Below are 17,462 nucleotides of genomic sequence, written 5' to 3'. Positions count from 1 at the left end.
GAGAAGAGCCTGGCTCCATCCTCCTGACACTCCCCCTTTCCATATTGATCCCCAGGAATGAGTCCCCCCTAAGTGTCCTCTTGTCCAGCTCCAGAGCCCCAGCTCCCTCAGCCTTTCCTCACACGGGAGATGCTCCACTCCCTCCAGCATCTTGGTGGCTGCGCTGGACTCTCTCCAGCAGTTCCCTCTGACCTACTAACCACACCCTTTCTAATCCACCCCAGGATGCCATTGGCCTTCCTGGCCACAAGGGCACAGTGCTGGCTCATGGTCACCCTGCTGTCCACCAGGACTCCCAGGTCCCTTTCCCCTACACTGCTCTCTAATAGGTCATTCCCCAACTTATACTGGAACCTGGAGTTGTTCCTCCCCAGATGCAGGACTCTACACTTGCCCGTGTGTCCCCCCCTCCCCTTGCTCAGATCCAGAGCAGGATTCACGCTTTTTGTTGTGAGGAAACCACCCCCAGGACACCGACTTTGGGGGATTTAGGCCAAACCACCTGTTTCCGGGCTGCCCCCCGCTGAGGAGGCGCCTCTTGCCCTTCGTGTCCTGAGCCCCCCAGATCCCGGCGCTGTGATCGGTGACAAAGACTCGGGCACTCCAGGAGAGAGTTTAATACAAAATGTACAAAGCCAACGTTACTGCGTTTCACTGTGCAAACAGTAATATTTACTAATGACAATGTTTAAAAAACAGTATAAAGCATGGTGGCTGCAAGTACAAATAAATCTGAGGAAGATAAGGGGGGTTTTTCTACAGACACCTGGCCCGTGCGCTGGCACAGCACGAATTAATCTCAGTGCTCACACACCTCACTGTGCATTTTTTGAGGGCAAAGACACAGGTACAACGTCACCCAGAAAGGTCAAGCTTTGAAATTCTAGATAAAAACATTAAAATCAATTAATTAGGAGAAATACAAACAACACAGGCGTGCAGACAAACTCTCTGGGTGGTTATAAGGGCTTGATCGTTGCTGGATTCTGGATCCGGCACATCTGGGGATAAAGTCGATGAGGGGCCAGGATGGGAAGCCCAGGGCAGCTCGGGCGGTGCACTAGGATCCCAACAAGGAACAATGTCACCTGTCCAGTCTGTAGGAAGAGCTTGTCCCAGTCCCGTGTGTGTTTAGTGGCTAAAGTAAATTCCATTTCAGTGCTCCAAACAGCTCTGAGCTGCGACAGAGGACAGCGAGGTGCCCTCCCCAGAGATTTATCGGGAGCCAGGACTCCTCCAAGTCAGTTTTCCTTCTGGAACATTTCCCATTAACTTCTAGGCTATGGGCAGTGCCTGCCAGATTTTGTCCTGTAATACATTAATTGCGCTTCTACATTAAAAACAAACATTAGCTTTGCAGCTGTTTAAAAAAAAAAAAATACTATACATTTTTAGTAATGTCCTCAAGATAAAATTGATGGTGGGAATATCATAAGTTACAGAACATTGTGCAGCAAAATTTAAAGAGAGACTAAATATACCTGCATAGAAAAAAAAGAAAATAAAAAAAATATATATTTATCTGACCTACAAAGATATTTAAAAATAAGAAATCAGCCAGACAATAAAATAATTTTGCTCTGATACACAGTGAACTTTCCTTCCCAGCCACCAAGATGATATTTCCAGGCAGGATCTGAACAATGGAAAAGACCGTACAGATGTAATTCTACAGCTCTCTTCTGCACCTGCTGCTGTGTGGATCTTCACCTGCTAAAAGGGCACCAGCACCCCGGGAACTGCCCCACAGCAGCTCTTAGAGGTGACAGAGTTGGTGTCACCAAGCTGCATCTGCCCCAACTGGCTGCCATATGCCAAAGGAGCAAAGATGGAGAACGTGTGAAAACAGCCAAGCATCTTTCACTCCATCATCGCTCTGAACTGCTGTGTGTACTTCGACAGCTCCTCAGTTTGATCCTGCAGTTCCCTCATGGCGCCTGCGTTTGGATATTGTATCGCAGCGTTTTTGGTGGCGAGAGCCAGGTTCTTCAAGAGGCCGCAAAACCGGCTGCTGCCGTGGAGAATGTCATTCCGAGTGTCTCTTTCTTGAGTTTCCTGGCAGAGAGAATCCACTAACTTCTGCCCCACCATAATGATCAGTTTGCTGTGGGATATGAAGACTTCGGGTGGCTGGTTGTTGCTCAGACTATTAGTAAATACGGCAATCGCCTTGTGCAGGGCACCGAAACACAGCTTACACTGCTCTGGGAGAGCAATTTTCTTTGCAGACTCCTGCTTGCTTTGGATTACAGTCTTTTTTGCAGATGGCAAAACCTGGAAAAGAGTTAAAGAAAAAAAAGAGACTCAGCTTGAATGTTTCTTTATTTGCTCTACCCAGTATTCTTCACGTTTCTTCACTTACAGGGAGTTTTGTTAGTTAATGGTCTCCAAATTCCCCCAGCTCAGAGGTCTTTTACAATAATTTATTTTTTCATAAAGTACTGGACTTCAAAGTGGTGTTTTCTCATGATTGCCTTGTTTCCATAAACAAATGTCAGTGAACACAATTTTAAGAATGGATAGCAGACAAAGTGCTATAGCTGAACATCCATCCTTCCTACGGGCTGCACTTCGAGCTTTCACATAGTACAAAACATTTAGGCTTGATCTTTAAAGGTGCCGACTTCATGGGGGTTATGAGTTATTAAAACTGTACGATATCAAGAGGATGAACTATGAGAAAACAAGTAGATCTCTATGTATAGATATGTGTGTCCAAATGCAAATTATTTTGAATTTTAGCAAGCACAGAAATCAGGGACTGAAAGTCCTCATAAGTAAAAGTTTTTAAAAACAGAAATACCTTTGGTTTTGAATGTTTACTCTTCTTTGCTACTTCTGTACCTGAAATGATTTTCTGTGTCTATTACAAATCAAAATTAAAGCAAAGTTGAAATGGTTTACACAAAAATATTTAAATATAAATGTGTATTTCTCTTATTTGGGTGGAAACAGCTACTTGCCATACAGCCTTCCTGTTATGGACAACAACGGTACATTTATTAGAAGCCACTGTAGGTTTTTTTCCTACTAACAATTTAGTGTCTTATCCTGCAAGATCTAAGACTGAAACCAACATCCACAAAGCATAACATTTCCTAAATTCTAGGGACAAGCCAGCATTTCTCTGTGAAACTGAGAGTAGTAGACATTTGAGTAGATCTAAGAAGAATTATTCTCACAAGCAAATTGGATAATTCACAGCAAGGGTTTAATTTGATAAACCAAAAATTTTTACAAAAGCATGCTTTCCAATATACCTGAAGTTAGAAAATAAACAATTCTTTAATAGTGGACTCAGAGTCAAGGAAAGTGCACTTGCAAGAGAAGAACTTTAGTCAAAGGAGAAGAAACCAATGGCTAACCCCCAGGTAAAACCTGTTTCTCAAATGGATTTAAACAGGAAAGCTAAATTTTTTTTCTCAGTGCTGACTGGGTAAATTATCAAAAGCCAGTTCCCTTTGTTACTTATAATTATGGATTATTATATGTGTCATCTTGCACTCTGAATTCACATGAAGTCTGGAAAATAAGAAGTAGCGCAAACTGAATTTGGCACCAATGCAGAGATAAAAATAGTTCTAATAGCTCAGTACCTGCAAACAATCAGGAATACACAGTAAAATCCAGTGATACAAACCTGTAACTGAACATAGTCACAGTCCTCAGGGGCGTTTTCTTTCGGTTTCTCAGAAGAGACCTGACTTAGGTTGGGTTTATCGGCGGTATTTCTTTGAAGTGAATCTATTTCTATTCTTCTCGGCACCGTGATTTGTTTTGCCATTTTGTATTCCGGGTTCACTTTGGATTGCTTCACTTCTTGTTCCTTCTCATTCTTTCTGAAGAGGAGCCTTCCGTTGGCGATGATGATGGATACAAACCTCTTGATGTCATCTGGAACCGTGCGGGCCACCATAACAAAACGATCGAGATCATCTGGGTTGCTCTGAGGTTTCCTGAGGACCAAAGCCTCTAGTGACCAGTTGCAGCTGTTTAGAGCTTCTCTCGTTTCTGTTAAGATTTTGAATGAGTTAATAAGGATTTCCAGCTGTTTTTTAATTCTGGTCTGAAGTTTGTTATCAGTGAGGTAATAGGTATTTACCTTTACGACTTGAGCAAAGGCCAAGAATTCTCCCAGGGAAACTTTTACGTGATCGACTGCTCTATGAATTTCTTCAATGCTTTTCTCTAGGTGCTCTTGTAATCTCCATTTACTACTCACAAAGATCATTAAACTCGCGACTGAGCTGGATACACTGTGCTGTAATCTAGTCAGCGTCTCTATGGCTACCCCAAGGTCCAGTTTAATCTCTTTGACAGGCTCTTCTGATAATGATGTAGAAAAAGACTCAGCAGAAGAGTCTGATGATGTAGAGAGCGTGCTGCTCCTGCTGTCCACACTAGACACGGATAATCTGTCTTGTTCCAATTTGGCATCTCTTGAGAGCTGTGAAGGAGCACTGTACGCTGGGTCTCCAGAACTATCGCTGGTTTTTTCCATCTCTTTTTTGGACTGCACAGTGGTGGGCAAACCTTTTGGAATATCATAAACGTTCTCTTCAGAAATCAGATTCTCAGCCTTTGGAGCCAGGAGACCCGACGGTATTTCACAGCTGCTATTTTGTGGCAAAAGGAGGATGTCCCGTGAGGGTGGAACATCATAGAGACGGATATCTGGAAGTGTTAGTTTCCGTTGTGTTGGTGGAATATCGTATAGTTGTGGATTTACTACTTTGGCTTCAGTGTTTGCTGTTAGCGCCTTGTACCTGGCTGGTGGTACATCGTACAGCACCTGCTTCTCTGAGGAATGGCTAGAATGGTTTTGTTTCAACCCTGTTTTTTCAGGTGATACTGGAATATCATAAATCCATTCTGACTTCCGAGGATTTGGCAGAGTATTGTAATGGCCCCAGAGCTTTTTCTGAGATTCATTTTCCGAAACATCAGTTTCTCTCTTGGGAGGGACATCATACAACTGCAACAGAGCACACAGGATTTATAAACAGTGTTTTTAAACAAGGACTAAGAAACAAAACCAAATTCTCAGAGCATGTAAATGTATGCAATGCCACTAACGTCAGTGGAACTGCACTATGGAAAGACTAGCCCATAATTTTTATTTTCTTTCCAAAAAATGCACAAGCTGCACATCTGAAGGTTAAAATACTTTGAGCACAGGTGATGAAATTGTACAGCAGTGTCCCCAGCCAGTGAAATCTGTGGGGTCTTCCCTGTCTCTTTTGGGGTGGGAAACTTTCATAGTTTTCTGGAATGGCTACAAGAAAACTGAAATGTCAATTTATTTATAGGTAACATCAAACACTGAGTTGTACAGAATGAAGGAGGTAAGATTCTATCAGCCTCTGTGTAAGAAAACACTTGATTGTCCAGTATCCTCACCCACAGTCATATGTATACCCTGACAGAACAATAAATCACCAACAGATACAACTGATCATTCCCAAACAACTGCAGCAACTTTAAATATTTATTTGATATAAACTTGCTAAGCGGGATACAGATCTCACCCAATGCCTTAAAAATGTGTGTGCACAGCTGAAATCACAAAGCTGGAAAATGCTCTGTTCTTGGGTAAGAAACCTGAAATATTTGGCACTCAACTCATGAAGAGTTTCCATTGAGGTGTTTTTTTAAGTTGTGACATTTCAAATCAGCCCTTTCTTCAAGGATGGTATGTGACACACAGTAGGGAGGAGAAGGGAAGCCTGATCCCCCTCAAGGCTGCCCCCAAAGCCAGGTGTGCTCTAGTCCCAAAAAGGTGACAGGAGAGTGCTGCATGGAATGGGAACAGTTTTTATCTGCTTAAATGTTCTATCTGCTTAAATATTACAAATGATCAGGCAGTCAAAAGTGTAGGGTATTTAATTTGCTTTCCACACTGTCATAAAGAGAAACTGCAAGAGATCTTGTTGCCTGCAGTCTAATAAGCAAACACAAATGGAGTGCCAGTCCTTGTCCTGATAGATGCCCTGCCTCTCCAGGGGCCAGGTATCACTTGTCCCTTTCTTCTCACGGGTAGCAAGTGATAGGACAAGAGGAAATGGCCTCAGGTTGTGCCAGGGGAGGTTTACATTGGATATTCGGAAAAAAATCTTCATGGAAAGGGTTGTCGGGCATTGGAAGAGGCTGCCCAGGGCAGTGGTGGAGTCACCATCCCTGGAAGGGTTTAAAAGGCATTTAGGCGAGGTTCTTAGGGACATGGTTTAGTGCTAGACTGAGGTTATGGTTGGACTTGATGACCCTGAGGGTCTCTTCCAACCGAAACAATTCTGTGATTCTACATGAAGGACAAAGTTTTGCACCGAGGATATGCTGGTCTTGTCCTCGCAATCCCCACCTGCGAACACAGCCTGAGGGAGGTTGAGCACCTGTGCCCAACATCACAGCAAGGAGAGATTATTCTCTTGTGTCCAACGAGTCTTACTTACATTGCCTGCTGTTGAGTCTTTCTGGATAACAGCTCCTGCCTTTTCTGGGCTGGGTGGGACGTTGTAAAGCTGCTTCTGCTCCTCCTGGAAACACTCGGTGGGTCTGACCAGCACCGAGCGCTTTCGTGTGCTGGGCGGAGTGGCACCGCTCTGCGCAAAGGGGAAAAAAAACATCTTGGCTTCAATTCTTTTATAATCCTCAGTGAAGACTTGGGTGGAATCAAAGGCTCCCAGGCCATACACTGCGTAGCTCCAAGTTTGGGCTACAGTGAGATGTAGAGGAAACATGGTGACATTCGCTCTCCCCAGGGGAGCAAGATCATGTAACAGGACATTTCAGCTGTAGATGCAACTGATGTGTTGCCCTTACCCTTAACATGTCACGGTTACATGACCTAATCCCTTGCATTTTGTTGCCCAGAAGGCGGTGGTGTGGGTGACATTTGGGTTCTTTTTGTACGTGCACTAGTGATTCTCCTGTAAACACCTTGAAATCTTCCTGATCAAATGACACAGAGACAAAGCACATTTCCTAAAGGATAAACCAAAGCAGAGGCTGACACTGATACTGAGAATTCATCTGTGTCCTGGAACTCGGTGAAACCAAAAGTGTTTATTAGAAACATACCAGATTTAAGACACATTTCTCTAAATGTCTGACAGATTCAAAGGAGAACTGCTTTATGTTTTGAACATCCCTAAAAACAAATTATTTTCTGCCAGATTTTATAAAAAGCAATCAGAAAACCACTATAATTTACTTTAAAAGCTATTGATATTCTCAGGTTTGCTGGGGGGAACGATGGCAGGACTGACCTGTGTGAGCGAGGGCTCCTGGCGCTGTGCGGATGGAACATCGTACACCTCACTCCTGATATTTGGCACTGAAGCCCGGCATGCTCTTGGGAGAGTAAACAGGTGCTTGGATGGGAGAAAAAACACATAAAAATAAAAATAAAGCAAGCTGCAGTGAACAGTAAGCTCAGGACATCTTTGACAACTCAATTAGTTTAACAGGCCACCCTTAGAGAATCACTCTTAAGTGATTAATAGCCTTTCAGCTTTCCATCAATGGTGATAGACAGGAACTCAACTTACAAGCAGGCAGGGTAATTTTTCCCCATAATTCTCCTTTTCTAGCATTTCTGCTTTATTTCGGAGAAGATTAGAACTGACACGTACAAATGAAAGACAATCTGACTTACTAACCAAGTGAGGGAAAAGACTTGGAGAAAACCCAGCTTTGGTTATCACTTAAATCTGTAGACTACCCAAAAGCAGAACCACTAAAAAAAGAAAGCGGGGGAATTTCTACTTCTCCAGTCTCCCAGAGCCATCAGGTCAAGCCATGTTTAGCGGGAGTAGGAGCAGCAAAAAGGGACAACTGAAGTGCGTTATTCCGCAGTTAAGAAAGTCTGACTCGTTTGGAAAGAGCCAACACAGTGGCCTTGATGTCCTGTCCAGCTCCATGAGCAGAGAAGACCAATATGGGAATGACGTTATTTAGGTCAATTACAAACTAATTCTCCTGTTTGTTTAAAACATCATTTTAAGAGCTATGACTAGATCTGTGGGACAATAAGTCACGATGCCAAAATATGAAAGCTGGGAAAGGACTTTATTTATTTATTTAAATCAACCCCAAAAACATGGAGTTCTGTTCATTCATCATGGGTTTAGTCTGGCTCTCTGCAGCTGGTTTATAGATGGAACATTGAAAACTACTGACCCACAGAAACACCACTGTGATAGAAGAAATGATTTAAAATTGGAGGTAGTGTCCTCCATCATGTGAGTGAGTGTTGTAGCTACTAAATTTAGGAGAAATATGGAAGAGGAACAAGACTGCAGCTTTGCAACTGCTTGCTTTGTCTTTGTGAAGGCTCTTAGCTCTCATCTGAAGAAAGCGAATGATGAGTGGACACAAATCCCCTCAGTCCTGTGTGATACGACCCATCTTCCTTGCAAATGGAAGTAGAAAAAAGACTTTCCTGAGCAGAAAGGGTAAAAGATAAATGGTATCAAGAAAGCCACCCTTAGCCAGGTCTGTTTTCAGATGGACAGATCTTAGTATACAGCAAAAAAGGAAGCTCACTGAGTATCATAATTTACTATGACTTTAAGAAAAAAGTATTTTAAAGTACTTTCAGTCACTGTAAAGCAAGAAGGTGCGTGTGTATCAGACAACTGATCAAGAAGCGACAATGCTTTCCTGCAGGGTGAAAGCACACAGGTTTTGACGGATTTTGGTGTGGCTTATTGCCTTCCATCAGCTCCCTCTGAAACTCGCAGCGGCTTTACCAGCTGCTTGGGGGGCAGCTGAGCACGCCAGGAACTTTGCCAGTTGTCCAGGGGATGGACTCGGGGCGGCCCGAGCGCTGCGGCTCCTCCTGCGCTGGCAGAGGCTGCTCAGCCCCAGCGTCTGTGCGGGGTCAGTGCCACCGCGGGGCAGCTGGTGCAGCGACAGCTGCCGCCTCGTGTGCGGGAGGCAGCAAATATCGACTTCTAAATCATAAAAGCAGGATAGGAAAACATTTTTCCACCCTTTTTTCTTTCTCTGTTAGAGCAAACAACGCTTAGGTGCATAAACTCACAAAATGACGGAGACAGGAATGGCCACAGAGCAGTTCAGTCAGCCCACCCATCCAGATAAAGAATACTAGATGATGTTTGCAGCTTGATTTGGAAATGGAAAATTTATATCAATCTCACATTCAATTTGCACATACCTTCTTTAGGGTTAAGAATGTGGAGAAATCAGATCACAGCAAGTGCAAAAGGGTTTTTTGTAGCTTTGACTCAGGTTGAGGTGGCAGTTATGGTATTCTTTACTTCCTGCTCTATTATGCAGCTGCTTTAAACTGTCAAAAAAGCAAGAGGCTACAGAATATAGAGACTTTCTTATGTTGCCCAGAGCAGTGTTTCTCACATGATGCTATAAACTTTAGTAAAATTGATGGGAGTTTCCTAAACACCATCTATTTGAGTGGCTTTGCTGCACATTCCACTGAAACACTCAGGCCTTTATTATTTTCCCTCTCCCAATGGCAGTTTTAATAACAACATTTGTTTATATTCTTACCTGGCTTGTTGAGCTTTGGGTCCTTTCACTGAGCAGCTGCGCAGCCAGGGCTGGTACCCGATACATTCCTTGGGCGGGGACCCTCGCCGGAGATTTAACCCACCCCTCCATCTTCTCGTAGGTAGACGACAATGTGGTGGGTTTGGGGACGGAGGGAACCTGGTAGATGTTTTGTTGGCCTGATGGCGACTCTGCAGAGCTGCTGCGGGTGGAAGGAGGCGGCGGGAGGGCCGGGGAGGCGGCGAGGAGCTGGAGGCGGTTGGCGGGGGCCAGGCCCTGCCGGCCGTGCAGGGAGCATTTCCACCAGCCCTCGCTGCCGATGACGTTTTGGTCCAGAACCGTCAGGATGTCGCCTTTGCGGAAGGCCAGCTCGTCCGAGCACTCGGCCTTGTTGTCGTATAGCGCCTTCGCCAAGGCGTTCTGGAGAGAGAAGAAACACCGGCTTTGCACCGTTACACCAACTAAAGCCTTCATTGGTTTCTGGCTTGGTGTTTATCTCTGCCTTAATTATTCAAGCCCACCTGTTTTCACACTAAATAACATTTCTCAGAACATTGGTTTCAGAGAGTTAAAGGTTTGCAGCCTGTGTCTGCTACGTTCAGTGAAGAAATAGATAATAATACGTCAATATACTTCTTCATCACCTTGTCCTCCGAGGCTCTTCAAGAGCACTGCTAACATTCAGGATTTCAACTTATTACTTATGAACATCCCTACATAAAAAAACCAGGCTTTTTTCACATTGGCATTCTGTGAATTCTTTGTAAGAAGCTACAGAGAAAATACATCAACCATCCAAAAATAAAACTCATGTCGCTCTGACTGTTACCCAGTTTATCCAAGGACTGCAACTGCACATGAAAAAGGTTAATTATTTTTTACCTAAAACCAACCAAACAAAACCGCAAATGAAAAACCCCAAACCACAACCATGCCCAACCTTACTTATTTTCATTTAAACCTTTTATTTTCTCAGAGCCTTCTGAAGACAGACCTCTCAATGTCAACGCTACCACCGATAACACCAGTCCCAAAAATCCTGCTGAAGGGTCTCGGTACTTGGGAAGACCCAGATTCCAGCTTGTTGTGTCCATGCCCACCCCAAACTGGACAGTTGGGTCCCACAGTTCAGAGCATCCCAGGCTAATGATTTACATGACACATTAGCTCAGGGAAAAATCTAATTATGCTCACAGTGACACCCAACAAAGCTCTGCTGGCTGCTAAGTCTTCACAGCAGGTCAGTGTTTGTCTCCATCACACAGTATATCTTGTAGCATCTTCATAATGCTCTTGCTGTATTATTTTTTTGAACAGGAAAACAAGGAAGAATAGAGTAAGCGACCTTTCTAAGATTACAGCAAATCTGTGAGATAGTAAATATTCTTATTTCCCAGCTTCTTGATCACAGGGCAGCTCTTCTGTCTCCGCTGAAGCCCATAAATTTCTGGCAATCGTGAGTGTGTAGATCACCACGTTTTATTTTTAGCATTTTGCTTACTCATTACAAGATGACAGTTAAAAGAACGAAAAGTAGTAGCAGCAGCCAGCTTTATTCACCTGAGGCATTTGTGCAAAGGGTAGAGCTGTGGATGTCGTGTTTTTCAGTACAACAGACCATTTGCTTTCAGCTTTAAAATGAGACTGACCGCTTCCCAGCCAGTGGGACACTGCCTGTGTTTCAGCATTAGTTTCTAATCAGAAAGTGCAAGTAATGTCCAAAGAGATAGTACACAAACAGGAAACATGATGCCTTGTATTTTTGTCCAGAGCATTTGCTGTAAAGCAACAGCTGGCTTGAAGCTGCAGCAGAAGAAAACCAATTTGTCCACTCAGCTGATGGAAGTAGCCTGTTGCTAGCATCACGCGTTCCTTCATCAGGGTGGCCATGAACAATGGCCTTTTTATGATCCATCAGCAGCTGCCAGAGATGGACAACAGTCCCATTTACCTTCTGTCCCAGCCTGGTTAAAACAGTCATCTTGCCTTGAGCATGGGAGCACGTTTTCTGTTTGGACAATGCCAAATGCTCTGAACCACCTGTGTTGAAGTTGAGCCTCCAGGAATCCCACCACAGAGTGTAGCCGGGGGCGCTTGGGCTTCACGCATTGCTACAATCATTAAAAAAACCCAAAAAACCACAAACCCAAACAAACCAACCAAACAAACCCACTAGCCAACTTATCCTGTTATTCATCAGCAACACTTCTAGATCAGGCTTAAAATTTGATCCCTTGTTGGATGCTGTACAGACACCCTAGAGACCCTCTTCTTCAGACCCAAAGAGGATGAGGATGGGCAGAGGAACTCTCCCCTTTTTGCAAACATGCAGTTGAACTGGAGGAGCCTTATCCGGGCACAAGTAGGAAACGGGTGGCGGAGCCAGGAAGCCTGAACTCGGGAGCTGAGCCCTGTCTAGTGCATCAGAGAACAAGACGGTCCTTCCTAGTTGCACCAGCACAAACAAGGGGAAAGTTGGGTTCACATTGTGGCTTTAAAAGGCATCTAAGTGTCGACATTTCCCCTGCTAAGTCTTTCTTGTGGAAATAGCTTGCTAAACACGTGGGTTGATTAAGTCCAACAATGTATGAAATTGCACAAGTCCATTTTCAAGCCTCATTTGCTTTAGCATAAATACGCTGGTTTTCACTAGTTCAGAATTTGGCCTGTACACATCAGTGAGAATTTCTGCAAACAGTAAATGCAGACAACAACCCAAGTTAGACAGGGTGAGGAGATATTCTTCCCATTCAGCAACATTCAAACGTGACTGCAGCAGGAATCAGAAGGATAAATTATTCCAGCTATTCTCTCATCTCTTTTCCTAGAAACTGCTGGATCTGCTTTGCTGCAAAACAAGTGAAGCAGAAAACAGCCAGGTCAGTGGAAACACCAGGGAGGTCCAAGCTCCATTCAACAGCCGAGCTGTTCTACAGAAACCTTGTCAAAACTCAGTCAGGCAACTTTTCATTTGGCAAAGTGAGATGAATATATTCAGGGGCACCCACACTGAAAACTTAAGTTTTGAATTGGCACCATGAAAGTCACAAAGTTCCTCAACAGGGGAATCTCCTCACTTGCAGCAGACGTTCTTTTGGGTTTGCTGATAAAGCTTTCCGAACATCCAAGGGCGAGCAGCGTGCAGCGAGACCCCAGTTCAAAGCAGAACGCAGCGATTCAGATTTTTCAAGGTGGTCTCAGATTCATGGAGCTCAAATTAAGGCACACGGGCTCACATCAGCAGGCAACATGCATACCCAGGAACCTTCGAAATCATCTCAATTGCAAGCCAAGCAGAGGGTTCAAGGAAATCATAGGACACTTTGGGGAAACCTGACCCAGCTAGAACAAGAAATCTGTCCATAGATCATCACACATTCCATCCATAGGGCTGGAAATTAAAAACTTAAGATGTTAAATAGAGAAGTGACGGAGACAGGCCCCAACCTCCAGAATATAGAACATGGATTAATTGGAAGATTGTCAGAGCTTTACAGGCCAGAGCTCTCAAATCAGAGGGGGAAGTTGGAAAGGGGAGAAAGAAAAGCAAAAGTTCTTCCAATTACAGATCTACAGCCAGGCTCCCAGTAACAGCGGGTGCAATTTTACAGACAAAAGTTACAGGAGGTTTATGGCAGGTGAGAGCTTGATCCAACAGCACCAATAGCTGAGGTCCACCAAGTCTATCTCCAGTTGCATGGAGTGAGATTACCTATCATACAGGCTCCAGCTCATCTAATGTGGGGTTATTTGTCAGAAATCTGACCCCATCTACACTTTCGTCTGTCTGGGACGTATGTAAAGGATCATTCTGGCAGCTCCTCTCTATCATGTAAGCAGAAGCATCTCTGACCTGCCATTGACTATAAACAAGTACCACATTCCCAGGATCGCAGAGACCTTACGGGATGCTTCGTTAGGAAAAAGCTGCGCTTTGGGGCCACTGGGATCTGCATTTTTTCTTTATTACCAGAGGAGCGGAAACCGGCTGTCTAACGCTATCATCCACCCAGTGCCACCCAGGGCCAGCTGTGTGGACTTCTTCGTTATTTTATGTGATCTCGTTAATGTGTCCTTACAATAACCAGCATGTACTAAGTACTAAAGCAACACAGATGAGATCAAAGTGTTTTTCCTCCTTTGACGTTTGTTGCTTCTTCCCTGTCAGCAGCCCTGAAAAAAACCTCCCAAGACAAAGAACATCTTAAACGCCGGTTCATCGCCCATGAGAAAGCACCTCGGCACACAGCGCTGTTACTCTTCTCTCACCGAGTGGATTTTAATGAGACGATGACAGAGCACAGACCTAGAAAACATCCTCTGCGACCTCTTCCTGAGACTTTGTTCTCCCCACAAAGAGTCCACGACCTCGTTAGAGTAATGCAAATTACTCACACGTATCAAGCCAACCACACTGAATGGATTTACAGTGTAAGAGCTCCGGTAACACAGGTTCAGTCAACTTAGGTGCGAAGAAAAGTTCTTGTGTAGCTGGAAGTCTGTCTCCTTTTACTAGATTGTAGATTAGATGTTAAGATATAATAAGTCTCCCTACAGAGGGGAATTTTTACATCTTTGTTGTATATCTTTATCCAGCAATGCTCTCACTACAAAACCTGATGGCCCTTGGGAGTCCTCAGAATGAAAGCTGTTCACTCATGTTTATTAATGAAGAGAGGGAAAATTTTTAATGGAGAGTCAGTCAAGCTGATAGTTGTACAAAATTGTATAATTCTATGAGAGAAAATTCTATAATCTCAAAACGGAAGTATATAGACTGTATGGAAGTATATATACTGACATCTATGCTCTATATACACAATAAATACCTGTGCTAAGGCAAAAAGACCCCACTATTACCAAGATCTCCTGATCCCTCTCCTATCCCAATCCCTACCCACAGCCGACAGTACAGCAACAGGAAAACCCCACCCTCATAAAATACATTCAAATGTTGCTAGAAAAATCCTTCATGAATATCAAACGATAATTTGAGCATCTTACCTGCAACTCTGCCAAAATAATTTCTGTACCCCCCTTCCCACTGGAACTCCAATTCACTACTATGTACTGCTGCACATGATACATAGGTACTGTAGTACTGCACAGCATTTCAAATTTAAAATAAATGGTTTTCTTCTATTGTCTTAAAATTGCCTTTTTAAAAAAACTGTTGAAATAACCTAAAAAAAAAATAGCTTTAATTACAGGAGTTTCTTTCACAGATAAGGATAAATATTTTTTGGCTGCATTTTGCACATTAAAAAATAAAATCTGTAAGCACTTTTACTGCAGGAAAATGGAACTTAAAATATTTGATGAGAAGGAAAAGATACAACTAAAAGCAGCGAGCTGTTTGCTAAACAGTTTGGTTCATGCATCAGTGACATCCCCTGACATGTTTACAGAACCATTTCCAGTTAATCTCTTCGCCTCTGAACAAAGGTGAAGAAATAAACATCCTCCATTGCCCCGTTGGCTGGGAACACGCTTCCCAGAGAAGTTATTTTAAATGGTGGACCAAGTTGAGTCAATTTATATTTTGCCCAATGCAGTTAATTACAGAGAGAGTTCACATGGGCAACATAAGGCAAAAGAATTTACCTTAAGTGCTCAGATCTTTCTCTACCCCCATGTCCCTTCTGGCCGTGGGCTCTGCATGTCCCACTCACTGTGCAACATTTGCTGTGACTCGCAGAAGGTGCTTCTACTTTATTTTTTGTTTCGTTTGTGTGTTTCGGAAAATGTGTTCTTGTTATACAAAGTTTCAGATCTTTTTTCTGTGAGCTTCAGCAAGGAATTAATGGCAGGTCTTGCTTTTGTTGCCTATTCAAAGGGCTGATCAATTGATTGATTTTTGAAGGGTGGAGCTGGGTGCTAATCATTAGGTTTTAAATTCTGAATGGTCAAATTTTTAAACTTCAGGTAGAACCACTTAGACGGAAATTGTTCAGCTTCACATTAGTCAGCGGGGGGAATTACAAGCCAGTTCTGATGATGTTCCCCAAACACTCTTTTCTCCACAGATGTAGTTAATCAAACTCCAGCTGTATTAAAACCAACAGAAACCTCCCCATTTTCAGTTCAATCAGTATTTCATTCCCATTCATATTATTTTTGCATTTGTGCTCTTATGCCCAAATTCAAGCAAAAATATGCCGCTATTTCCTGGTATTTAAAAAATGAATATATAGGTGTTTCTGGGTTTGGTTCCTCCTACTATTCAAAGGTTTTTGCCCATACGCACCACGTTACTTCTTTGACTTTTCTAAACCTTTTAGCATATTCCGTTTTACTACAACGTGCCTCTCCAAACACGGATTTAAAGATACAGAGAGCTCTGATGAGCAGGAGATTTCTCCTGCCTCCTGGGCAATAGATGCTCCACGGTGGCCAGTTAGAGCAGGGTCCTCACTCTCATTCCTCTCTCTGTTCCTGCATCCATCTGACCTGCGGTGGGGTTTCTGCTGATGCTGGACATGGCAGCGGGGACAGTGGGGACAGCGGGGATGGCAGGGACAGCCACCCAAGAGACAGAGGCTCAGCGCTGAGTGTTCTCTGATTCATCATGAATCAGCAGCAACCCCACAACTCCCACAAGCTGCCGCTTCCTGCAGCTCCCCCGCTGCACTTATCTGCCCCAAACCAATTTTGGACAAAGTTGCATTTATCTGCAACGTTAACATTTCTCTGGGAAGAGCAGCGGATGGTTTCTCACCCGCGCCCACCGCTGGCGTGTGTCACCGCTCCCCCGGGGCAGCCGCCCGTTTTCCATCCCCTGTCACTAACACGGGGGACACGGTGACCCTGCCCTGAGTCACAGCTGCAACGTCGGGCTGAAGGATTCAGTTCATTTCACAGATAAATATATTAGCACAAAGCAAGGTAATGCTGGGTGTGTGTGCGTGTGCCGTGCTGGAAGTGCGGGCAAAAACAAGACCACAGGATTGTAAAATGGATTCGATCCCTCCACTTCTTCCCCCCTCCTCCCAGAGCGGAATTTCCTAAAAATGAACCTGATCGCTGCTCCTTTCCTCTTTTGAGCTTCAGTTCTCTTTGCAGAGAGCGCTGCAGGACTTGGTCAATCATTATCCTGGAGTGCACAGAGCTGCCCAGGCTCACAGAACTCATAGCGAAAATTGAATGATTCAAGTTATTAAAACATTTCCACTACCCGATTTCTAGTAATCATTAAAAAATAATTTAAAAAATGTATAACTCAAGTGTTAGTCATTTAAGCTCATTGCTTCCATGAAAATATGGAAAACAGGGAGTATCCTTATGGTCAGCCGGGTAAGATTTTAATAAAGAATGTTATTGCCTACTATTCATGGTACAAAACCTTACCCTTCTTAACCACACTGCTGTTCTTGATAAAGTGTGTTTTCAGCTTAACTTGGATTGTATTTTAAGAAATAAGACCACGCGCTCTGTTAGTAATGTGGAAATAAGATCAACAGCATGTTTTAAATGCAGCCCTGACAGATGCGGATTTTACACTGTACACACTGCCAGCACTAATGAAATGAGCAAAGCCATAAAATGAATTGCAACAGAAGTAAAATAACCTGGTACTTACATTGACCTTCATTTTGTTGTCTTGTGTTTCCCCGTTACTCCATCACACAGGGAGCAGGACGGGGTCTCCCTGGCCCTTTCTCTCCCATGGATCAGGCAGGAGCTCTGGGGGCTCTGCCTGGAAGCCTGAGAACAAATGCCCCACGTCCCCCAGCTCCACCTCCTGCTGCTTTTGCTGGGAGCCCCACAGCAGCTATTGGGAATGAAGGGAGCTAATTACGTAGCAAAATTATCTGCAGAGTGCAATTGGCCACAGCTGCTGATGCTAATGAGGACCTAGGACGGGACTGACAGATGTCCAGATGTCCCTCTGCAGAGCCCCCGGGAAACGCCTGTTCTGGGCAACCACATCC

General features: G+C 43.9%; 1 protein-coding gene across 1 annotated transcript; it reads right to left on the bottom strand.

Annotated features, from left to right (window-relative positions):
* Positions 1–716: 716 nt before the first annotated feature.
* Positions 717–17,203, bottom strand: CASS4 (Cas scaffold protein family member 4). Its single transcript, XM_080354514.1, has 7 exons — positions 17,111–17,203; positions 9,532–9,951; positions 7,266–7,370; positions 6,450–6,599; positions 3,641–4,975; positions 2,804–2,863; positions 717–2,274 (listed from the first exon to the last, which is right to left on the bottom strand). Exons 1-7 carry the CDS (start codon positions 17,120–17,122, stop codon positions 1,861–1,863), a joined length of 2,496 nt encoding a protein of 831 aa, XP_080210640.1. The 5' UTR covers positions 17,123–17,203; the 3' UTR covers positions 717–1,860.
* Positions 17,204–17,462: the final 259 nt, after the last annotated feature.

Source organism: Nesoenas mayeri (assembly GCF_963082525.1).
Source record: "Nesoenas mayeri genome assembly, chromosome: 16".
NCBI classification, from domain to species: Eukaryota; Metazoa; Chordata; class Aves; order Columbiformes; family Columbidae; genus Nesoenas; species Nesoenas mayeri.
Note: the sequence above shows the minus strand (reverse complement) of the source record. Positions and strands in the feature narration are given on the sequence as shown.

Excerpts from the sequence above, each read along its gene's own strand:
- CASS4 (XM_080354514.1), bottom strand. Across the intron at positions 7,371-9,531 it reads CCCAAAGCTCAACAAGCCAG|CACCTGTTTACTCTCCCAAG; the intron begins GTAAGAATATAA and ends CTCCCATCCAAG. Across the intron at positions 6,600-7,265 it reads AGGAGCCCTCGCTCACACAG|AGCGGTGCCACTCCGCCCAG; the intron begins GTCAGTCCTGCC and ends CCCTTTGCGCAG.